The sequence below is a fragment of the Vigna unguiculata genome, chromosome 8 (genome assembly GCF_037176805.1).
Source record: "Vigna unguiculata cultivar grain cowpea cultivar isolate G323 ecotype 2 chromosome 8, ASM3717680v1, whole genome shotgun sequence".
Classification (NCBI taxonomy): Eukaryota; Viridiplantae; Streptophyta; class Magnoliopsida; order Fabales; family Fabaceae; genus Vigna; species Vigna unguiculata.
The window spans coordinates 28194911-28220784 of record NC_140799.1 but is presented as its reverse complement, the minus strand read 5'-3'; the positions used below and the strand labels follow the sequence as shown (position 1 = coordinate 28220784).

Sequence of the window (25874 nt, the reverse complement as noted above, 5' to 3'; positions counted from 1 at the left end):
AACAGTTCTCCCCTGTAATGTAATTCCAACAGAATTCATCCCATAACTTACAAGTCCAAAGCACAAATAAGGTTCAAAGTTATATCACCAAAAAAAAGATAAGGTTCAAAGTTAATACACCAAATCACATGTAGAAGTCCAAAGCCAGATAGTAAGGTTCAAATTTACAACTATAATTCATCCAATTGAGATCCACCAACAATAAACTCATTCACCATGTTGTCCCATGTCCGGAATATTAGAAGCACCCAAGGTCGATGTCCCCTCCAATCTTCCATCTTTGTCAGCTGCTTCATCATGTTTTTAAAATATGACATGTATATGAAACAAAAAGTTATAATATCAAAATTGAGTTTTAATAATAGAAAAAAGATAATAGGATTTAAATTAGACAAATTACCATCACAAAAGCCATGCTTATAACTTGAAGTACAAATAATTGCTTCAACACATAGGCAACAATTGATTTCTATACTTATTTAGAATTTTTGATCCAATGCTGAATGAAGATTCATATGCAACTGTAGTAATCATGATATTTAGCAAATCCCTTGCCATCAATGACAATTCTGAAAAACGTTTACTATTACTCAACCATCCAAGAACATCCATTGATTCTGTAGTCAAGATCTAATGTTAGCTCATCCAAATATACATCTAGTTGATTCCTTCCCATTTTAACAACAACTTGAAGTTTGCGTTGTTTCATTTTGCTAACACGAGAAAAAAAAAATAGTTTATTTTACATCAAAAACAATAACTAAATTAGAAAGCTTGTACTATGCTTAGAAAACTTACATCAAAATGTGGGCGTTTGGTGGAAGCAGAAGATGATGAGATATTACTGCGCTTTACATCATTTGAAGTTGAACTCTTTGCAAAATATTGAGAGAAAAGCTTGTACAATTTGTCCTTCAACTTCTCTAACTTTGCTTCCCAACAAAGGGGATCAATTGGTTTATAACAATATCCTAATGTTTCCAACTTCACACTTGGGTCTAAAATAACACGAATGCAAGGACTGCACTATATTCCTCCCAATATTTATCAAATCTTACCATCATCCTTTCAGCCATATGTCTTATAACTCCATCTTCATCTTTTGCGCTTCCCATTAGAAGAGTTTGGATATTCCAAACCTGTAAAAAGTACAAGTTTAATGTATAGGATAACTTGAGACAGAAATCAAAGTTGTGATATCATAAAATGGCATCAAGAAACTACTAAATTTTTCCTGCTCTTTTCCATTTTGTTGGAGATGGAGAAAACTTCTAATTCTCAACAAGTAGGTGTAAACTTCGAAACACTCGTTGGTATTTAAGGGCACTTTGAAGCATAAAAAAAGTTGAGTTGCACCTTGTAGGATCATCTATAGACAAAGCACTTGAAGCATCAATACCCTCTACTTGCTCAATGCATTGCTTAGATTTTATAATTATACTCTTAGATCCTCTAACATAAAAATTCGTTTAACTTCTTAGACAACTCAAATCCAGTGTGAGGTGGAGGCAAATGGAAAAAGTTTAGAATTTTGCTACAGAACTTCCAATTACAATCAACATAATAGGCTGTCAAACATATGTAACCCTCTGTAGTACACGATATCCATAAATCAGAAGTTAAACACATCCTAGATGGAATGGGCAAAAACTTTTCCTTCAACAAGTTTTTTTCTCATGAAAATTCTCAAAACATCACTCTTAATGGTATTTCCGGAAACCCAAGCAGCATCCAGGTTCACATAAGTTATCCAACCTCTAAGTTCTTCATACTCAACAAATTTAAACGGTAAACCTTGTCGAATAGTTAGATTAGCACACAACTCACGGGATACCATTTGATCTATTTTTTTGGATTTCAACTTTTCTTGCACATCCATCATCATTTGACTCACATCTTCAAACTTAATTTTGTTACATTCGTCAACATGATGTTTTAAATAAGAAGTACCCTACATTTTACTCCCAACTATATATTTCTGATTACAACCATTACATTGTGCCATCTCTTTTCCATACAAGGCCAATCTTAGTAAAAAGTCAGCAGTTAGATGTTGTAGACTTTTCCTTTTCTTTATCACTTCAACACATTCCTTATCAACCATATTTTCAACCTCATCTTTCACTTTAGAACTATTGTCCTTGTCATGGACATCCCCACCAGGTTTAGTAACTGAATCGTCCATTATAGGTTGATACAAATGAAGGAAAAACAGCGGAGGGGCAAAGTAGGAAAATCCACCAGATTTATGCGAGGAAGAAGTGGAAACCCATCACTTAGGGACCCATAGGCGTACGTCCATGATTTTGTACTAATAGAAGGGTTGACGTGGCAGGTGTGAAAGAGTAAGGGTATCGTTTCTGTTCTTACTGGGACCAAACTGTATTCCGCAAACCTGTTGAAGGGCTCTTGTATCCGGTTGCAGGTGAATCTTCTCTTGCTCGGATGAACTTTGAGGACGGCACAGGGAGACCTGCAAAAGACACTCCAATGCCTAAGTTAGCATTGGTTATGTCAGAATCTCAGGAAATATATTAATGCGTAGTCAATGCATAGGATAACGTGCTATATATACCTTTTTACCTGTGGGTCCTATCTGTAATGGGCTTTGGAGGCCCAAATACCTCTTTACCTACTTCTAGATCCATGGCCATGGGTGAAAGTACCAATAAGCCCCTCTAGGGTTATTAGTGGACGGTTGTTGGTTATGAGTGTGGAGTGCTGCGTACCTTGAAAGGTGTCTTCTAGTATGCGGGACCCGGTACCCGGCCATATGGATCTGAAGGGTTGGCTACCTGGTGCCGCTTAGTTACTTTAAGTGGCCGCTGGCTGTGGGCTGCTAGTTCTGCGCTCTGGGAGGCCTTGGAGGGTGTTCCTAGTATGCGGAACTCGGTACCCGGCCTCGTGGATCTGAATGGTTGGCTACCTTTTGCCGCTTAGTTACCTTAGGTGGCCGCTGGCTGTGGGCTGCTGGTTCTGCGCCCTGCTGGTTCTGCGCCCTGGGAGGTTTTGGCACGAGGCATGCGGCCTAAGGAGTTGATGGTGGCCGTGTATGGTTTATAACTTAGAGTATGCAGTCCTTGGCAGGTTGCGTACTGTATATTATGTGCATTTGTGCTGGTTGATGGTATGATTGGGACATCAGCCCCCCAGTCTTGAGGAGCGTGGTGACGCATAGACAGAGTGCTTTGATGCATGGTGCGCACTTTGTGCTTGGGCCGCTATGTTTCTTCTTGTGTTTGCAATTTTCATTTGTGGCATTTGGTCATGTACCCTATGGATAGTTTCTTTAGAGGAGATAGGGAATTACAGAGGGAGGAGGGATTTTTGGCTTACGGACTTTTGGGAATAGAAAGACATAACTACTCTTTGGTTTTGGGTCTTTCTTCATTGATTGAATTTGGAAATATTCAATACGACAATAAATACTTTTATTTCCATTGTTTTCTCTATTACTCTACGTCTATACATAACAATTGGTATTCAGAGCAATGTTCTGAAAGTGCATGGTAATGATTGGTTGTGCAATGGAGCAACAATTGAAGTTATTTACGACTGGGTCTCTTGAGGGGTTGATGGATAGGGCCCTGTTGCTGGAAGAGAAGAATGTTGCTATACGCAAAGCGGGACTAATGAATTTAGAAAAGAAATTGTTGGAGAAGACCATGGGAGGGCATACTTGCAATTTCACTAGGTGGGAGAGGGAGGAGGAAATAAGGAGGAAACGAGCAGCAAGATGAATGAAGCTGATCAGGGGAGAAGAAACTCTTGAGTGAAGGGAAACTTTCTCAAGCGGAATTGAGAGAACGAAGTAGTAAGGGGCTCTGTTGTAAATGTGGAGAAACATGGGGTTGCAATCAAGTTTGCAAATTGAAACACTATCAATTTGTACTCATTGAAGGATCACAAGAGGAAGCGTCGGGAAGTAGTGAAGAAGAGGAAGATAAAGTAGAGCCTATGACCAACAAAGTATTGCAGATTCATTACAAAGCAAAGAAGGATTAACTTCTAATAGATCTTTCAAGGTGGAAGGTATGATTAAGGAAAAAAGGTGTAAATATTGGTGAATTGTGGTGCTTCGGCTAATTTCATTTCCAAGGAATTGGTTATGTAGCTCAACTTAAATGTACATGACACGTAAGATTATGAGGTGGGAGTAGGAAATGGAGACAAAAGGAAGGATCAGAGAATATACTTGGAAGTTGAAGTGCATAGAATCCCTATTGTGCAACATTTTTTCATCATGGAGTTAGGAGGGACAAATTTGGTGTTAGGGATGGATTGGTTGGCTAGCTTGGGGAATGTCAAGGCAAATTTCAAAAACTTGATTCTGAGTTGGGGAGATAAAGGTGAGAAGAAAAGTATGAGAGGGAGGGGATCCTTCACAATGCAAATCTCAAGCCTCTTGGAAGGCAATGGTGAAAGCTCTTACCAATCAAGGAGAAGGATATGTGTTGTACTGTCAAGCCAATATGCGCTCAAATTCAAAGGAAAGAGACCCTCTCAGCCTTGCTTGTACTCACAATGAATGTTTCTAGCTATCTATATTGACTGAAATGTCACTTGGGTGATTTTAATTGAATGCATGGTTGTATGAATTACTGCAAGGGTTCATTTGGGATTGAGGATGAACTGAAGCATGATATTTAAATTATAATTGTTGTGATATTATGTGCAGTTACGTATAAATTGAGTGTATGAAGACTTTAGAGGCATGAGTGACAATCTATATGTGCCAATTGATGAATAGGAATGAGACCTTAGGGAATTTAGGGTTTCTCGTAGGTGCAAGAGAATATGGGTCTTTACCTAGAAACTATTACACCACCTGGCGATACATGCTTGCCGCCAAGCGACAGTCGATGTCCAGCAGCTTTCGTGGCTGGCTGTTTTGGCATTGAGTTGGGGTTCAGTTGGGGTTAGTTCTGACTCACGAATATGGTATGATAGTAGAATGCGCAGAGTTATATTGTGGGTGTGTTAATGTATGAATTGAGGTTAGGTAATAATGTTAAACTTGATGTGGATGATATGCATGAAATGTGTAACATCCCAGTTGGATATTACTAATGTTTAATAATTTGATAATATAAAAAAACAAAACTACATTTATTATACTTTCTTTCCCAAAATGCAGGAAAATTAAAACCATACATCAATTGTCATAATAACAATAGTCGTAAATTAAAATCCAAGTTCTACAATTCCAAAAAAACTAATTATAAAACCAAGTTACAAAATAGTGAAAAAAAAACCATAATCTTAAAATTCCCATGTTGCCCTGCTCTGATCTATGTCTCACCAGAGCCACTTGCAACATCATCTGCTCTTGTGTAACAAATTACACGATCATCGCTAAACACAAGTAGATAAGGTGAGCTAACATATATAAATATATATAAAGCACAACTCAAAAGTACACACACTCATCAGAGAACTCCATCCTCTGATTCAACAAAGCATGGCCACCACCATGTTTATCCATGTTCTACATCTTTAGATGATAACCTTAAGATATCCTTGTATGTCACCACCTACAAGCCACAACTTGTAGAACACGTGAGGGAATCATGCTACTGACCACACTTCACAACGCCAGGTGGAGTTCCTAATACGAACCACAGTTTGTACTTTTGACACAAGATTAACACATCAATGACCACAACCTATGATTGCTTAATCGAGTGGAAACCCTTCGTACGAGCCACAACTCGCACACTCACACCGTTAACACACACCATTTCGAGCCACAACTCAAGGAATGTACAATGTTCATCCTCCATCCTGAGCCATAACTTAAGGGATGTAATTCCAAGACACAACTCAAGGAATGCCATGTGTTTATCCTCCATCCCGAGCCACAACTCAAGGAATGTCATTCTGAGCCACAACTCAAGGAATGCTCTAGCAAAGTCCTACATTAAGATATTACCCAAAGTCTTGTAGACCACTCACATCAAAAGCACATAAGCCCTTACCCCTGCATTATCGCCTAGTGTTGCAGTAGAGCCTTCAAGCAAAAGCCAATTGCAGATCACTTGGCGGAACCCATCTGCCGCCAAGCGCCAAGTGTCTCAAAATTGACTGCCTCTGTAGGTATTGCTTGGCGGGTCAAACCTCGTCGTCAAGCGCTACACCAGTACAACGAGTTTACTGGTTTAATTCCTGCAACATATTTCACACACCTCCTAACCCTTTCCATCTCACCTTAGCTCTCTAAGTTTAGTAATCCAATCATGCACTACTCATAGTTCACCTTCACAACACCACTACCTAACCATGAACTATACATTCATCCAAGATACCTATGGTCTAGTTAGGTACTGTCCAAGCTGCTTCCAATCATCAAATCTCACCTACTATGGATCAATTTGCTAAGTGTGGGTATCATCTCATGTACTATGACAAATGCCATTTATCCTCTAATCACACCATAAACGTAGACAAGTCTTACAAGTAACTAATACCATGTTAGGTTATGCAACCACTCATTCACAGTCCTGGTGCAACTAACCTCATATGTACCTCCTTTTCATCACTCTTCCTCCAAAACCCAACCCTATCCATTTTGACTCCAACAAAATCCAACCCCACAATTGCACCTCACAACGTAGTACAATTTTCAATGTACTGGCGCCCGACAACAGGCCCCATGCCACCAGTCAGTGCATACCATTCTAGGAAAATCCCAAAATTTTCCAACACCTACAAAGCCAAAAAAATTTCCAATTTCATTTCTTTGCGTATTTCTACAACTCCACAAGTAATCACGCTTAGAGTTGTACAATTACTCAACATAAACAATATCCAGTAACATTTCTAGTGCCAACCAAACAACGATTAATCAGAACATCAAAAACCCCAAATTTCCAAACCCTAAAAGAAAGTTCATAAAATTTCTCCCAATGAACTTCCAATCACAGCGTAATTCAACTGTTACTGGCATCTAGTAATCAACCAATAGATAAAGCTCAATTTTCCCCGATCAGAATCAACCCAGAAACCCCAAAACACCAAGATCAAGTCAATTTGGCTCGCGTCGCCTGGCGGGTGTTTATAACGTCCTAGCCGAAAATTACTTGTTTAAAATTAAAATAATAAAATTTATTGTAAATATGCCTTTATTATAAAAATTCTTTCCCAAAAATTTGGGAAATTTTAAACTTTAGTTTATGCGCGCCAAAATTTAAAATCCATCAATACGTCTAACGCTTACAAATGTAAAGTAATACATAATAACTTATGACAAAATAGTCCATAAAATCCATAAAGAAAAACTCATGTAAAAACTCCCATAGTTGGCCCCACTCCGATTCTAAGCATCCAGGTGCTCACCTGCATCAACATCTACTCCCATATAATAAGTTACATGATCATCGTCAATCATAAACAAATAGGGTGAGCTCAAATAAAAGGAAATACAATATAAATTAAAATTACAATTTCAAACCCATGACCCTTGTTAGAACCTCAATCCTTAATCTTTGACTTCAACATCTTCCGTTAGACGCCTCTTGATTCTACACCTTCTGATGATTATATTGATCAATCTTTGCTGTCACGAGTGTCTACTTGCCCCTTCGACTACAAGCCACCACCTAATAGTCCACACACGGGAATAAATTTGCCACGACCACGATCTACGACAGCAAATAGAGTTCCCCAATATGAACCGCAATTTGTATTTGTCCCAAGACTACCAAACTCGTCAAATAACACCGAGAAGGGCAATCTTCTAGACCCATCCGTACGAGCCACGATCTCACACACTCCACTAGACTTCCAAAACCACCAGGCTACAACCTCGAGTGACCACATGTTACCCTAATACAAGTTACACTCGTAATTGGGCCCTAACAAAGCATCGCATCAAGACCTCCATCCAAAGCCGTGTAGAATCCTCCTCGCAATCCAACTTTACACCCAAAACTGTCTGGCATATCACTCACATCGCTAGGCGGAAATTGGTTCCAGACCACCTGACGAACACCTTACGTCGCCATAGCAAGTTCCAAAGATCCCCAAGCACTCAACATACAATCCCTAACATCAAATATGCTTATCTAGTCATAATCACATGACTGGATCACAATCTAACACAATCACATACATCATGAATTCATTACACCGTCATTTAAGGTTTGACAACAATCTCTTACACATTTTATTTTATCAATTAATCATGCCATATTGAATTTAACTCTAATACAGTTTCTACAACATTCTATTCATTCCAAATGCATTATACCAAGCCCACAATTTATCGTCACTACATGATCATGCACTTTAAAGACTTCCAAACCAGCAATCATGCATATCATATATCTCTAGCTATAGACATGCAAACTAAGATCACACCGTTCAAACTAAAGAACAACATATTATGAACCCTCTGTCAACAATGCAGCTAAATCAAATGGTTCAAGAATTGGGAAACACAGTTTTACAAAAACTGCGCAAACTAGAAAAATCGTAGTCGCCCAACTACTAGATCTTGTCGCCCAGCGAAACAAGACCAGAGACCTAGAGCCTAATGGTAGAAAACCACCGCTCGACGGTCCCTATTGGGCGAAAAATCTGAAAAAAAATCATTTTTCCTAAAAAGAGACCTATTTCACACATTCCAAGCATCCAAATACGCGATCCAATCATGCAATTGCTCGAACATTCAATCAATCATACGTCCAACATTCATACATCTCATTCAACGCTTCACGGTTCTAATATTGAATGCATTATCTAAGGTAAGTTTCTTAAACCCAAAAGGAACTACTCATTCTCATGCCCCCCCTCTTCACGTAAGTCCATCACCCAAGCCTATAAAACAATTAGCATGCACTCTTAGAAGCATTGCACCCCTCACAAGACGTAAAAAAATAGGGAAGAATATAGATTTTAAAAACATGCACTTTAAGCAACCTACACCCATCAACCAAAGAAAATGTGAATGGAATTGCAACAGTACAAAGTGACCCCATAAGGAAAAACAATAGATGTTACTTTTCTTCCAACTTAACCATGGTCTGCACCTTCAACATTAAATCATAAATGCCCCAAAAGTGGGCAACATATCAAAGAGGAAATAAATAAAAGGCACCAATTAGGTTCACGTGTGTAGGCACCAAAGAGAGAGACAAAAACGTGCTCACTATCATGCACCACTACAAATGTAAAAGCAAAGAGAAATTTAGGCATGTGAAGAAAAGGAAACGTGAACACTTTGTGGAACCTACGGTGAACATAAAATTTAAAAAAAGGAAACCCTATTACACCAATCTTATACCAACTACTCTTCACCATGGTTTGATATGAAACAACAAAAACATTGAAACCAACGCTCGTGAATTGACTATTAGCCATCCCCAAGCTTCATTCTCGTATACACCCCGTGCAAGCCCCAACATTTCTCTACAGATCCTTGCACCTAACCACGTGCGAAAAACCAAAGGAAAAGAAAACAACATTCCTCTATCAAACCCAACTACAACAATGTGACCAATGGATGAAAACCTCCCAAAACACCTTTTTTGTGAAATCTCTACACCCCACACTCTCTTTCCACCGTTGCAATCATTGCAACGCGTTTGGTTTGGGACTACGATTGGCTTATTACACATGAATGGGGAGAGATAACCCCATGGTATACATAACATCAATAAGTTATGATTAATAATCAAAGCATTAAAAAAACTAACAACAAACATGCTACAACAAGAAAGGACCCGCCGTGGTGTGTTAGGCTATAGAAATCCAGTAAAACTGATTCCTCCTCTAGTGTCTTGAAACATCACGCGACCATGAAGAAATATTAGTTAATGGCACACACATGCATTAAGGTGAAGGCTCACAATTGTTTGGGTTGAAAATCAGAGAAAGGAAACAGAATAAAGCAATGACACACTACACCGAGAGATCAAACCAATTTTGAAACTAATGAAAATACTCACACATGCTTTTCAAAGTTTCCATATCTATCAATACGAACTTGAAAACAGAAAAGAAAGACAAAATAAAGCTTCCCCTAACTTGGAAATCCTACTAAAACTTTGATCTTCTAATGTTCCTCTTTGCTCCAAATTTGATCTCCCCTCTTGAGACCTTTTTCCAACCATCTAACACTCTCCTCACTCACTTTTTAGGGTCCTAAACTTCCTTAGTGGCAGCCACACAAATTTTGTTATTCTCTCTCTCTTTTAATTGGTTCATCATAGCTAATTATTTCAAATTACTCTCCTTGTCTACGTCCAGGTTCATAGTACTTACCTTCAGCTTTTCATCTTCTCACATTTATCCCCAAGCCAAAAAAAAAATATAAAATAATATGATTTTTAGTCTAGTCAATGCACAACCATTCAACCAATTTATGTTTCATGATAATTCTTACACATCTAGGATTGTATTATCACATACTATGGTCAAGCATATTTGCAAAACAATAAACAATTAATTTAACAAATAATTGGCATAGTTAAGACTCAAGCCTAAGTCCTCTCCCATAACTAAGTACTCTCAACCACTTGAGCTAATACTATTCCACATCATAAAAGTCAGCATTTAATGCCATAAAGGTTTCCACTACCCACATTTATTAATTAATTATTTATTTAATTATTTAAATTCCTCGGGTCTTACAGTGTTCATCGCCACTAGACAGTTCATACAGAAACCCAGAAAACTGGGTGAGAAGGGTTCATAAAGGCAATTCCTACCAGGAACCCATAAAAACATATGGAATTTACATGAGTCGCCTGGTGGCTTTGAAGTTCCGCCAAGCAATTTCTGAAAAATTTCCAAAAACGCGAAATTGCACAATTTAAGCAGTATTTAACATCCAATTATACATACTAACATGCAAAAGAATAATACGAATCTAAATTCATAGAGTCCAATTCCCCTAACCTAGATTCCTTGCTTAACCTTGATGATCCTAGAGCTTCTTCTTGCTCCACAATGGCCTACCCTTACTCCTTCCACGATTAACCCGCCCTCTCTCTCTAGAACACAATGGTGGCTCTCTCCCTCAATTGACCTCTTAATTATGCCTTAATGATGGTTAATGTTAAAAAAAATGAATTTCAATAAATCATAAGTATAATTGCCATTCAAAAACCATTATTTGATGTTTTTCCAGCCCTTCTATCTGCTTCTTAAGACAACTAGGGTTTTTGACTCATCTAATTATTTAAATGTCTCAAGTCTAAAATGGTTAGTTGTTGAAGTATGTTTGAGTTATCTCATGTGCATCATTTAATTACTAGACTGATGGGTGCTGATAGTATGACTCGCACTTGATAAAATTCAAGCATGGGGATGGTCTAGTTATGAATGGTATATATTTACATGTGTGGATGCATACTTAATGTTGTAGTTATGTGGCTATGTAACTGAGTGCAATTGAGATATATGAATGTGTATGAAATGTTTTGGATGGTATGTCTGGGTATTGAGGTTCACTAGAACCTACTCGAGGTGCTAAAACCAGTAGCTTTCATACTACTGGTGTTACGCCTAACGGTATTCAGTTTATTACAAAGCGATAAACGTATCAGGGAGGTCTGACCGAGAGGTGGCGCCTAACGATACTCTAAGACTGCCACGCGAGGGCAAAGCAAGTGACCTAGCGCCTAACGGAAAGAACTGGGTCGTTAGGCGGTCAGGGGAAACATGTGGTCTAAGTCAATTTTAGTTGGCTGGCGCCTAACGACACTGAAAGGACCGCTAGATGGTCTGTAGCTTGACTTTGCTTGGCGACGTGCTAGGCGATGTTCCAAGTGTAAGGGGATGTCACCTTAGAACCGTATCTTTTCTCAACTTGAAATCACTAGTTTGATTAGTACCTAGCAGATCTATAATACTTCTCAAACTAGGATTGTCCAATTTTCCTTTTCCTAACCATTTTCAGAAACTCACTAATTCTAATCAAGTGACTACACTAATGAAATCTTCTCACAACTTCACTTCCCAGCTCAAATTCTTATACTTATCCACCAACTCTTACCTTTTCCAACCAAGGACTTGAAATCCCTTTTCTGGTTAAGCATTTATTCTCACTTCAAGGTTGGCACCCTAACTTAAAATCATAGCTTAGATAATCTTCTTCTTTTCATGTTCAACTTCTTATGTGCAACTCGACACTTCTAGCTTTGGATGATCACTAAACACCTTTAACTAATCGACCTAAGAATGACACCTTTGTTGGTTTAGAAAACTCCCTACCGCATCAACCATCAGGTCATGAGTAAGATAGCTCTTCCCATGCATCTCCTACTATTGGGAAACATAACCTACCACCATTTCGTTGTGCTACTATGATCCACACATAAATTGACTTCTTTGTTTGCTAAAAAGGATGATCCTTTCGTGTCTATTGTGAAAAAGAAACGAGCACCCTTGAAAAACCTTCCTCAAAACTTTCATAAACCTTGTAAGATGTAACACCTTAGGCAGATATTACTTGGTAAAGCAAAATATAATAAAAAAAAATTATCTGATACCATTTCCAAGCGCAGAAAAATTTACAACTTTAACGATTCACTTAAAATAACAATCCATAATTCACAATTCAACTATTACAAGTTAAAAATCCAAAACCAAATTAATATAAAATAATAAAACATTCCAAATCATAATTCTTTAGTAAAATTCCCCAAGTTAGCCCTCACTCTAACTCTATGTCTCTCCACCATCACCTGAAATAACATTTGTTATTGTGTGACAAGTCACATTATCATCGCCAATCACAAACATAAAGGATGAGCTAAACAAAAGAATAAACATACACAAATAACATTAAAATCTCACCCAAAAGATTTAACTTCACTTGACAAGATCCACATGCTTAGAGACCTTATATCACAAGATAAATATGAAATCATAGTCTCATAAACTGTATGAGACTAGGATATCCAACCACATCATGCACATACTCAACCATGGATTCAAGGATATCATATGCTTCTACGAACATGCCGCTCGTAGTCGAACCTCTATGAACCTCCCTGCTCGTAGTCCAACCTCTACGAATCTCCCCGCTTGTAGTCTAACACGCGTGAACATATCCAATTACGAACCTCCCCGCTCGTAAAACCCTTAAGTGTGAGCAAAGAACATATGAACCTCCCTACTCCTATTCACACAAGAGTACCACCAATATGAACCTCCCCGTCCGTATTAATCACGCGTTCAAACTCAATTAAGAACCTCCCCACTTGTAATACATTAGAGCATATGCTAGACCTAAGGCCATCATAACTAGGCATGCAAAACGCACCAAATGCCCAAACTACCACTAGACCATTTGATGGACGTCCTTGGAGTAGGAAAGGAAGAAAATCCATGGAGAATGATGAGAAGGAGATGGAGTGCAGCGGATTTTGGAGAATTAGAGGAAAGTAGCTCTCAGAAATGGAGAATTTGGTGAAGATGAAGAGTAGAAATGGAGCTATGGTATGGAAGGTAGCTAGAGGAGATGAAGGAGCAGGTTAGCCATGTATGCTCTCAAATTAATAGAAGTGTGAAGTGATCTCAAACACTAGCATCTATTAGCAATTCAAGAGTAACCATTACAATATTTGAGTGGCGTTATTTATAGGCACATGGCCGGCCAAATGAAGAGAAAATGCAACAAAGATGAAATGCAAATGTAGCTTGGAGAAGAAGCTTGATTGGAGACCATGTGATGTAGTAGATGAGTCTTGATGATGCCAAGTGGCATATCACACTCTCCTAGCCCAAGTCACACGCATCATGCTTCCATCACATGCTCCTTGCTTAGTTCATGCTTTGCTTGCATCCAAATGGAGAGTCACTAAAGTAATTCTCGGCCAAAGGTAGCAAATTGGACTCGGCCCAATTGATTTCAAAAAGTGTTCTAACTTTTATTGAAAACAAAGCCTAAAAATGGCCCAATTTAAATCTAGACTACTTCCTTCATACATAATCTCATATTTTAGAGATTTCTTTAGTCCATGTGAATAATGTAAAAATCTCATGATTGACTTGATCATCTTGTGATAGGCCCATATGAATCTTTCTCATCATGCTTCTAGTGATTGGGCCTTGATGTGGGCTTGAGCTTGTTGATGCATTTGAGGTTGGGCTTATTGGGGTCACATCATCCCCTCCCCCTTAAAGAGGATTTGCCCTCAAATCTTGGTGGTCACCCTCTGCATCAAAAATACCTACAAAAAGATCCAAATCAGTAATGTTGAAAGTAGGATGCACACCATATTCCGGAGGAAGATCCAATTGATAAGCATTATTATTGATCTTCTTGATGATTTGGAATGGACCATCACCTCGGGGACTAAGTTTGGATTTTCTTATATTAGGAAATCTTTCCTTCCTTAAGTGCAACCAAACTAAATCTCCTTCATTAAAAGACCGAACTCTCTTGCCCTTGTTTTTAGAATAAGCAATCTTGTCAACTTGGGCTTGAATTTGGTGTTTAACCTTCTCATGAAAATCTTTTATGAACTTGGACTTAGAAACCCCTTCTTTATGAACAAAATCAAAAGAAGTTGGAAGAGGTAATAAGTCCAATGCTGTGAGAGGGTTAAAACCATAAACTACCTCAAAGGGTGAGAGTTTGGTGGTGCTATGGACCACTCTATTGTAAACAAATTCAATATGGGAAAGATACTCATCCCAAGATTTATGATTCCCCTTAAGCAAAACCCTAAGCAATGTGGAAAGGGATCTATTGACTACCTCGGTTTACCCATCAGTTTGTGGGTGACAAGAGGTAGAGAAAGAAAGTTTTGTTCCTAGCCTAGACCACAAGGTCCTCCAAAAATGGCTTAGGAATTTAGCATCCCTATCAGACACAATTGTTTTGGGTAAACCAGAGAGGCGAACCACTTCTCTAAAGAACAACCTTGCTATGTTGCTAGCATCATCTACTTTGTGGCATGGTATAAAATGTGCCATTTTAGAAAAACGGTCCACTACCACAAATATAGAGTCAACACCCCTAGAAGTCCTTGGAAGCCCTAGGACAAAATCCATACTTATATCCTTCCAAGGGGTGGAAGCAACTGGCAAAGAAGTATACATCCCTGCAGGCATTGCGCTAGACTTAGCATGCAAACAATTCAAACAACTAGCACAATAGTTTTGTATTTCCCTTTTCATATGGGGCGAAAAGAATTTCTCCTTAAGGATGGCCAAAGTTTTGGCGACCCCAAAGTGACCCATAAGTCTCCCCTCATGCATTTCTTTGATCACAAGTTTTCTATGAGAACCTAGAGGAATACATAGGCGGCCTTCTTTGAAAAGACATCCATTTGAGAGATAAAAGCCGCCTTGGGACTTAGTGAGACAATCATGATAAATGGTAGCAAAGAAGGGATCATGAATATATAATTCACATATGTTGTCAAATCCAAGAATTTGGGACCCAAGCTTGGCTAAGAGAGTATATCTCCTTGATAGTGCATCAGCCACTACATTAGCTTTCCCTTTCTTGTACTTGATAACATAAGGGAATTGTTCCAAGTACTCAACCCACTTTGCATGCCTTTTATTCAATTTGTGTTGGCTCTTCAAATACTTGAGAGTTTCATGATCACTATGGATAATAAACTCTTTTGTCACAAGATAATGTTCCCAAGTATGAAGAGCTCGCACAAGAGCATATAGCTCTTTGTCATAGGTGGGATAGTTGCGAGAAGGACCATTTAGTTTTTCACTAAAATAGGCAATTGGATGGCCTTCTTGTAACAAAACCGCACCTATTCCCACCCCAGAAGCATCACATTCTAGCTCAAAAGTTTTCTCAAAGTTTGGAAGAGCAAGAATGGGAGCTTGGGTGAGCCTAGTCTTGATATCATCAAAAGCCTTTTGTTATCTTTCACCCCACTCAAAAGATATGTCTTTCTTAACAAGTTCATTGAGGGGTGAAGCAATGGTGGAGAAGTTGGGGATAAATCTTCTATAAAAACTTGCTAATCCATGAAAACTTCTAATGTCCCCAACATTCTTTGGCATAGGCCATTCTTGGATGGCCTTGATTTTTGCGGGGTCAACATGCACCCCACTCTTATTGACCACAAATCCCAAAAAGATGACACTCTCTACACAGAAAGTGCAGTTGTCAATGTTAGCATAGAGTTGGTGGTCTCGGAGAAGAGATAACACAACTCTAAGATGACCCACATGAAGCTTAGAACTTGTACTATACACAAAAATATCATCAAAATAGACAACAATAAACTTGCCTATACAATCTCGCAAGACATGATTCATTAGGCGCATGAATGTACTAGGAGCATTGGTTAGACCAAAGGGCATGACTAACCATTCATATAGACCAAATTTTGTATTGAAAGCAGTTTTCCACTCATCACCTTTTTGAATACGAATTTGGTGGTAACCACTTTTGAGGTCTATTTTTGAAAATATTTGTGCTCCATGTAATTCATCAAACATATCATCTAGTCTTGGGATTGGGTGCCTATATTTTATGGTGATGTTGTTGATAGCCCTACAATCACAACACATACGCCACTTTCCATCTTTCTTGGGTACCAACAACACAGGCACAACACAAGGACTTAAACTTTTTTGAACCCATCCCTTGTCTAGCAAATCATTCACTTAAGTTTCTATCTCCTTGGTCTCAATTGTGTTTGTCCTATAGGCGGGTCTATTAGGAAGACTTGCCCCTAGGACAAAATCAATTTGGTGCTCAATCCCTCTAAAAGGTGGGAGACCATGAGGGCCATCCTTTGGAAAAATATCTTGAAATTTATGAAGGAGAGCACGAATGGAAGGAGGTAGATCCTTAAGAGAAGGATGTTCAAGACAAGTAAGGATTGCTTGACAAAGTAAGAGGAAGGGAGGTTGCTCATTATGAAGAGTGTGCAAAAGAGTTTTATGAGTTAAAAGAACTTCATGAGCAACATCCTTAGAAGAAGAAACTTCCTCTACCTTTGTCTTGTCCTTAAAATCTTTAGAAGCATTAGAGTTCTTGGAACTCTCTTCCTCTCTCCTAGCTCGCATTTGAACTTGATCACTAGCAACTTGGCTAGGAGTGAGGGGATGCAACACAAAAGTTTTTGAATGATGTTGGAGGGTGATCTCATTGGTGTGGCCATTGTGTAAGGTTTTATGATCAAATTTCCAAGGCCTCCCCAAGAGAATATGGCAAGCTTCCATTGGGATTACATCACATAAAACTTTATCTTTAAATTTCCCAATGGAGAACTTGACTTTCACTTGATGTTCAACTTTGAGATCTCCATCTTCATTAAGCCAATGAAGTTTGTAAGGTTTGGGATGGGGTAACAAAGTCAAATTCAACTTCTCAACCAATCTTGTGCTACAACAATTGCAACAAGACCCACTATCAATGATCAAAGAACAAGTGTTTTTCAAAACCTCACATCTTGTGTGGAATATATTTTCTCTTTGATCATTGAGAGGAATGCTAGGTTGGTTATTGAGAAGCCTCCTAATCATCAAAAGTTTCCCTTCATTTGGATATGAATGTTCTTGAGAATCATTAGAATGAGAAATGTCGGAGTCACTTGAAGATGACTCCTCTTGGCTAGTGTAGAGGTCTTTGCCCTTAAGCACAATGGTACGTTTGGTAGGGCATTGAGCGGCCACATGACCTCTACCTAGACACTTGAAACATTTGATGTCACTACCTCTTTTGTTGGTGGAGGATTCACCCTTATCACTTACCTTTGTAAGGCTCTTATGAGTGGACTCTTTTTCTTTTAAAAAATCTTTCTTTTGAAAATCACTTTTAGAAAAAGAGGGAGAATCCTTGCGAGAAGGACGTCTCAAAAGTTGTTGCTCCACCTTAATGCTCATTTGAACAAGATCATTAAAATTGCGGTAGGGGAGCAACTCAACTTTATCTCTTATGTTGTAATTGAGTCCACTTAAGAACCTAGCAATGGTAAGTTCCTCTTCTTCTTCAATTCCGGCTCTCATGATGTAGAGCTCCATCTTTTATCTATACTCTTCTATAGACATAGATCTTTGTTGGAGCCTTTGGAGCTTGTCCAAAAGCTCTCTTTTGTAGTAGGAGGGAACATGGCGGGCATGAAGGGCTTCCTTAAGATCATTCCAATACTCAATATCATGTAGCCCTTTTCTCCTTCTTTGGAGGACTAAGGAAGTCCACCAATTAAGAGCATGCCCTTGAAAGCTAAGAGTAACTAGAGACACACGCCTCTCTTCCTCCACAACATGACTTTCAAACAATTGTTCTACTTTGGCAACCCAATCAAGAAAAACCTCAACATTATCCTTTCCATAGAAATGAGGCAAATCAATTTTGACTTCCTTTGGGTGAGGAGGTATGCGCCTTTGCCTTCTTACACGAGGCGATTGTCTAAGGTTAATGCGCTATCTTCCTCCTCTTCAAAATCATACTCATGCCTTGAATGGGCACGAGAAGGCCTAGGAGAGACACGGGTATTATGGTTGGGAGGGGTAAGTTGATTGGCAATTAATTGAAGATTGGCTTGCATGGAAGCCATTTGAATTTTAAGGTCCCTAACCTCTTGAGAGAGATTATTTAGGACTCTAGGATCAACCTCAACCTCCTCATCACCACTTGTGTGGAGGTTGTTTTCATCATGTTGTTGATGATGGGTACTAGCACGAGTAGCCCTTCGAGTGCTCATGGTGATTGAAAGAACTTAGAACTTTAACCAAATGGTGAAAGAAGAAACCAAGCACAAGGAGACCTCCAGGTTAGGCGAGGTGAGTCTAAAAGACTTCTTAAGTACCAAGGCCAATCCTTGCCAAGATGTACTTGCAAAAGGTTTCAAAGATCACACAATTGTTTAAGGCTAAGTAAATAGAATCACTTGAGACACTAAGCACAAACAAACACAAACAAGACTCAAAGAAAAGAAAAGACTAACACTAAAAACGGACCCCTAAATGGCAAAAATTTTAGAGACTTTGGTCTCACAAATTTAAACCACTAAGCGTCTAACTATGCGGCCTAAAAGCAAGATGAGAAAGCACTTAGAACTTTCAACACACTCACTTAGTAAAACGTTGCACTATAATATGAAAAAGGTTCTACTTAGGAGATGGGATTGAACACCTTTGGTTCCCCAAGACACCTAAGTAGGCCATGGATACAATGGAATGTTCAAAACAAAAGAAATTGATGCACAAGTTTTGGTACAAAGTGAAGCAAACCGAGAGCAAATTGGATGCTAGAAAATAAGATTTTAAGGCTTTTTGGAGAACCAATAAAATGTCTTAGAATGCTTCAATTGTACCAAAAAGAGGTGTCCAAATTATACACAATTAAAGAACTAAAAGGTGTTGCTAAAATGAGGTCCAAAATGTACAACCAAAGACTCCAAAACAGCACCAAAACAAGCTCTCCAAAGATCACAGCTGTTGGAAAATGTACTATCCCGAGAGCAAATGAGGCTTTGGTAGCCTTTGTATATGACCAAATTCAAGCACCAAAGTGTGTAAAAGTTTCCTTTGCAGCACCACACTACTACAACACCCAAAAAGAGCAACCAAATCTGCAAAAGAGTGAAAGAAAGAAATAAAACAAACTATGGCAAGCAAACTAGTTAGCACACACTCTCTCAAATGAATAGGCTCAAAACTCTCAAACTCTTAAAGGTGAGGAGAAGGAAATCATATAGAAAACACACAAGCTAAAATTCTACTTCAATATCCACCACCTAAGATGCTACCATATCATACAAACCATTCTAAACTCCATAGCATCATTAATCAACCAAAACCGAGAGACAAGTAGATGAACCCAAACAAAGGAGAAAGCAAGAAAAGCTAATTAGAAATGCTAAACCAAAAGAGAATTGAAATGAAACATGACTAGAAGGAGGTTCAAGAAGTGACAAGCAAAAAATTAAAGGCTGGAAAATAAAAACAAGCACCACAAAAGGAACCTAGAAAGGCACTAGAATAGATGAAAACAACAAAACAGCAAAATAAAAGTGCTCAATCATATGGTTGAAGTACTCATTGCAAAGCAGTAGCAAATGAAGTGATAAATTGACTTCCAAAGCAAATCAATAATGAAGCAATATAGAGTACAAACTCAAGCAAAAATTCATGTGAAAACAAGCACTAAAAACACACAAACACGCACAAAACAGCAATAGAACAGTGAATTTTCAGAAACTGCAGTGCCAGAAAACGGAAATATGAGCCTCAACTTGCGTGATTTTTTATTTTTTTTCTACTCAACATTTTTAAATGATTCTTTTTTTGTATTTTTCGTCTAGATGTTAACTAAATGAGGCAAAAATCATATTGAATTTTGGTGCACTGAGTTACTCACAAAAAATCAAAAACAGAGACTGTGCATGTAGTGGTTTGGTAGAAAAACAGAAGAAAACTATAGCAGATTTGCTCTCTGAAATTGGAGGAGATGTTCTATGGAAAGCATAGCTAAAGAACTTGATTATGAACTGAAATCAAGCATGAATCATAGAAGAACAACTTAGACACACAAAAGCACAATCCAATCGGTGAAATGGATGAAAAACAGTGAGGATTCAGGCCTTAAACATCCACACACTTCCTTGCAGGATCATAGTGTTTTGGTTGTGAGATGTGGCTCAGAAACTCAACCAAATCAGTAAGCAATGCAATTAAACTGTGGAAAAGAGGAATTAAAGCACAAACAAAGCATAGAACATGACTTAAACATAGATGGAATGATAAAATGCAAAGAAGGACTGAATTCACCGAATAAAAATGTAGAAAACTCAAGAACCAAAGAACAAGTGCTGGAAAACGAAAATGGAACCTAAAACAGATTTGCACCAATGAAGCAAGGAGTACTACAAGATGAATTAATGGAGATTCATGTAGCCTCAATGTCAAATGGTGGAGAGCAACAAAAACATGAAAAAAACAATAGCAAAATTGAAGAAAACAGTGGAGAAGAGAGACAAAACGGAAATTGAAACAAGAGACAAGTATGGACCAAGAACCTTACCCAAACCAAGAGGATGGATGCACCAAAGGCTTGGATGGCTCTAGATACCAATTAATGAGACTAAATTGAATAAAAATAATAAATATAAAACATTTAATCTAACACGTGGTACATTACTAGGTTGACACATGGACATTTTTTCAAATATAAAAAAAGTTAAAAAAATAAAAAATAAATAAAAATAAATAAAAAATTTTAAAAAACAAGAAAGTGACATGTGATGGTTACTACTCATTATTTTTAATTATTTAAACAACATTAAAAAAGGACTAAATTAAATAAAAATGACAAAAATTAAAACTTGATTAAAAAAATATTATTGTCAGGTTTTACAGAGGGGGTTTCACTGGGGAGATACAAGACACCAATGAGACCTGAGCCCAACCACATAAGGGGCAATGGCCAGGAAGACTTTCGATAATAGGACCATATTACAGAGGGGGTTTCACTGGGGAGATACAAGACACCAATGAGACCTGAGCCCAACCACATAAGGCATTGACACCACTCTCAACCCAAAACCTTAAGACAATGAGTTTATGGGTCTTTATTCTTATATAGTGCTCTACTTTCTCATTTCTGGTCAATGTGGGACTTAGACTCACACTTGGATTCCTAACAATTATAACTAAATTGATAAAATTGAACTAGGACCAAATATATATTTTTTAGATTATATTTTATAAGAGATTGTCACGGTAAACTTTTGCATAGGCGTGAAGGTGTAAAGGCACAAGTTTGGAATATAGGATTTAAATCAATATATAGTTGAGCAAGTTCTATCGTGTTACTTCTTAAAAAAAATAAATGAGTTGCTTTAAATAACAAATTAATTTATAAAACTCCCCTTATATAACTTTTATAAAATGTTATATTATGCTTGTTAACTTAATTATCAAAAGTTATTTTATTTTTTTATTCTCTTCTGATCTACTTAAAAAGGAGAAATTTAATCAAAGCACCATTTATTGTATGAAGACCTTGCAACTAATTCCACGCGGAAAATTTATTTGTGCGACCTCAATTTTCATATAACGGGGCCCTACTCCTTCCTTAAGCACCTGTTTTCAAATTAACATTCACACCTTGCTTACATTCCATAACCATATAGCTTTCCTTTTAGAACTCCTAAAAGGCAGAGTATGAATTGAGCAGAACAGTTTGCAGAAGTATGAGGTGGTTTCTTATTCTGCTACTAAGTGTCTTGGTTTTTCAGTTTCCTTCAAAAAGGTCTTCGTCGATGCTATTGCCCTTATGCAACCATCATGATGCCTCTTCCTTGCTTAGCTTCAAAAGCCAATTTAGAGTCGATGGCTGTTCTGGCACTTCTACATGGTACCAATCTACATATCCAAAGACAGAATCTTGGAAAAATGGTACTAATTGTTGTTTCTGGAATGGAGTGAGTTGTGACACAAACTCAGGCCGCGTCATTGGCTTAGACCTCAGTGGCAGTTGCCTTCAAGGTGAATTTGATCCCAACACCACTCTCTTTAAGCTCACTCACCTGCAAAAGCTCAACCTTGCTTTCAACGACTTTTCCTTTTCTCTAATGCCTTCTGGGTTTGGTCATCTTCTCGCTCTTACACATCTCAACCTATCGTATGATGGATTTAGCGGTCTCATTCCTTCCGAAATATCTCATCTCTCAAAACTAGTTTCACTTGATCTCTCACTGTCATATGGAATGAGAATTGAATCAGCAACTCTCGAAAAGCTGATTGTAAATGCAACTCAGTTAAGGGAGCTTATTCTTGATTGCCTAGATATGTCTTTGATTAAACCAAGTTCTCTGTCTTTGTTGGTTAATTTTTCATCCTCTTTGGTTTCTCTTAGCCTTCACAGTACGGGATTGCATTGGAAGTTAGCAAATAAAATACTCTCTTTACCTAATCTTCAAGAGCTTGATCTGTCTGCTAATGGGTATATTGAAGGTGAGCTTCCACAGTCCAATTGGAGCACTCCTCTTAGACACTTGGATCTCTCTTTGAGTACTTTTTCAGGACACATTCAGTCTTTATCTAATCTCACGCAGCTAAAATACTTGGCCCTTTGTGATAGCGAATTCAGTGGCGAGATTCCATTATCACTTTCAAATCTTCAACATCTCACTTACATTGACCTTTCAGATAATAATTTCACAGGACCTATTCCTCAATGCATGGGTAACATCTCACAATTAAACTATCTGGTCCTCCATTCGAATTACATCAGTGGTGAGATTCCATCATCTCTTTTTAACCTTCACCATCTTATTCACTTAGATCTTTCATATAATAATTTTGATGGTGAAATCCCCAATCTGTTTCGCAAGCTAAGCAAATTAGAAGTTTTAGATCTTTCTAGAAACAACCTAGTGGGCCAATTGCCATCATCGTTGTTTGGGCTCACTAATCTTCGTGATTTAAGTTGTTACGTGAACAAATTACTTGGAGCAATACCAGAGAAAAATAGTGGACTTTCTAATTTAGCTAATCTGGATTTGTCCGATAACCTGTTGAACGGAACAATTCCGCGTTGGTGTTTTTCTTCGTCATCGTTATTTAACTTACACCTCAGTGGGAACCAGCTTACCGGCTCAATTGGTGAATTCTCTGCTTTTTCACTGGATATTTGTGATCTGTCTCATAACAAGCTGCAAGGTGTTATCCCGAGTCAATGTTTCTTCTCCAAAATCTCTCTGAATTAAGTCTATCATCAAATAACCTCAGTGGTCACCTAGATTTTCATAAATTTTCAAATCTTCAACAGCTACAAAATCTTGATCTTTCTCGCAACAATTTTCTTTCTCTTAGTTTTAATGGTGGGGGTGAATACACCTTTCCCAACCTTCACGGTTTACATTTATCTTCATGCAATGTAATTAGTTTCCCGAAATTTCTTAGCCGACTAAATATACTTACTTCCTTAGATCTATCCAACAACCAAATTCATGGAAGGATTCCAAAGTGGTTTACTAATACGACCACATGGAAATATACTTTGTCTTATTTGGACCTCTCTCATAACCTTCTAACATCGGTTGGGAGTCTCTCACTCGTATGGGAGAAAATTTATTACATTGACTTGAGTTTCAACATGTTGGAAGGAGATATTCCGGTCCCTCCATTTCGCACTGAATTCTTTTTTCTCTCTAACAACAAATTGACTGGAGGCATTTCTTCAGCTCTTTGTCATGCAAGCTCACTTGAGATGATCAACTTGTCTCACAATAACTTAACAGGAAAGCTTCCTGAATGCCTTGGAACCTTCCATTACCTTTCAATTTTGGATCTGCGAAGGAACAACCTTAGTGGTATGATACCAAGAACCTATCTTCAGATAGAATCATTGGAAACTATGAATTTTAATGGCAATCAATTGGCGGGACCATTACCTCGGTCGGTAGTAAAATGCAAACAACTAAGAGTTTTGGATCTTGGAGAAAATAACATACAAGATACATTTCCAAGTTGGCTAGAGTCACTCCAACAGCTGCAAGTCCTTGTTCTACGTGCTGATAGGTTTAATGGATCCATCAACAGTTTGAAATCCAAAAATGGCTTTCCTATGTTGCGGGTTTTCGAAATCTCCAACAATAATTTCAGTGGAAATCTGCCAACAAGTTACTTTGAAAACTTTAAAGGAATGATGGTGAATATCAATAATGGTTTGCAATATATGAGGGGTGAAAGATATTCTTTAAAATACTATGATTCAATAGTGGTTACCATAAAAGGAGAGATTTTTCCGCTAGAGAGAATCTTAACTATTTTCACAACTATTGATTTATCAAATAACAGATTTGAAGGAATAATTCCAGCAATTGTTGGAGAGTTAAAGTCACTGAAAGGACTTAACCTTTCCCACAATAGAATCACTGGTTGTATTCCACAAACCTTGGGTGGTTTGGAAAATCTGGAATGGTTAGACCTTTCCTCAAACATGCTCAAGGGTGAGATTCCAAATGCATTCACCAATCTTCACTATCTCTCTGTCTTGAACCTTTCACAAAACCAGCTGGTGGGAATGATACCAACAGGTAAACAATTGGACACATTTCAGAATGATTCCTATCTGGGAAATCCAGGGCTATGTGGGTTGCCATTGTCAAAACCATGCCACAAGGATAAAAAACAGCGGAGAGACTCAAACACCTTTTACCATGATGAGCAATTCGGGTTTGGATGGAAACCCGTAGCTATAGGATACGGGTGTGGAGTGGCATTTGGAATAGTGTTGGGGTATATTGTATTCTTCTCTAGGAAACCACAGTGGTCAATAAGGTTTGTTGAAGGCATTCTCAATCAAAGAGTGAGAAAGAAGAGTCACCTAACTCCTGCAAATACAAAACAACACAATGAGGGTCGTTGACGAATCTGACAATCAGTATCCATCCATGCTATAACAGGTAAGTGAAATTTTGTGTTAAATTTTACCTGTTTGGTGTTACTTCATATAAACTTGCATTATGATCCTTAATATGTCAATCCGCAGAAAACAAACACATTCACAGAGGTCTTTCTTCTGTCCCATTCCCTTTTTTGCCTCAATTGAAAGACGTTCATGTCTTATGTTAAGATGTTGAAACAATTTGTTGTAATAAAGTAATCTTTCTGTTTTATTTTTTTAGTATTTTTAATTAATTCTTTATCAAGTATTTAAAAGTTTTATATTTTTCAATTAAATTTGTTTCATTTAATTTCTTCTTTAAGTGACTCATATATTGTTCTCTTGTTTGTCATCTTATTTATTTGTTCTTAAATATTAAGAAACATGAAATTATGATGGTTAATATAAAATTAAATTATATATGGTTAATGTGAACTGAAAAAGATAGCATCACCTATAATTAGTTACGTATATTGTTATTCAATTAAGTCTTAAAAAAAACAAAACCTTATACATCTAGAACAAGTAATAACGAAACAAT

The 25874-nt window shown here is 37.9% G+C and overlaps 1 protein-coding gene, 2 long non-coding RNA genes and 1 pseudogene across 3 annotated transcripts; 1 reads left to right on the top strand and 3 right to left on the bottom strand.

Moving 5' to 3' along the window:
- Positions 1–15: 15 nt before the first annotated feature.
- Positions 16–5912, bottom strand: LOC146884320 (uncharacterized). Its single transcript, XR_014984009.1, has 2 exons — positions 799–5912; positions 16–287 (listed from the first exon to the last, which is right to left on the bottom strand). It is a non-coding gene; the product is annotated as an uncharacterized LOC146884320 (long non-coding RNA).
- An 8803-nt stretch (positions 5913–14715) lies between these two features.
- Positions 14716–18494, bottom strand: LOC146884319 (uncharacterized; annotated as a pseudogene).
- A 514-nt stretch (positions 18495–19008) lies between these two features.
- Positions 19009–20956, bottom strand: LOC146884318 (uncharacterized). Its single transcript, XR_014984116.1, has 2 exons — positions 20771–20956; positions 19009–19511 (listed from the first exon to the last, which is right to left on the bottom strand). It is a non-coding gene; the product is annotated as an uncharacterized LOC146884318 (long non-coding RNA).
- Positions 20957–22050: 1094 nt separating this feature from the next.
- On the top strand, positions 22051–25563 carry LOC146884317 (receptor-like protein 6). Its single transcript, XM_028084152.2, has 2 exons — positions 22051–25352; positions 25439–25563. Exon 1 carries the CDS (start codon positions 23621–23623, stop codon positions 25313–25315), a length of 1695 nt encoding a protein of 564 aa, XP_027939953.2. The 5' UTR covers positions 22051–23620; the 3' UTR covers positions 25316–25352; positions 25439–25563.
- The last annotated feature ends 311 nt before the right edge of the window (positions 25564–25874 follow it).

What these genes read in the sequence shown, in the direction of transcription:
- LOC146884317 (XM_028084152.2), top strand. Translation starts at nt 23,621, where the DNA reads ATGTTTCTTCTCCAAAATCTCTCTGAATTAAGTCTATCATCAAATAAC.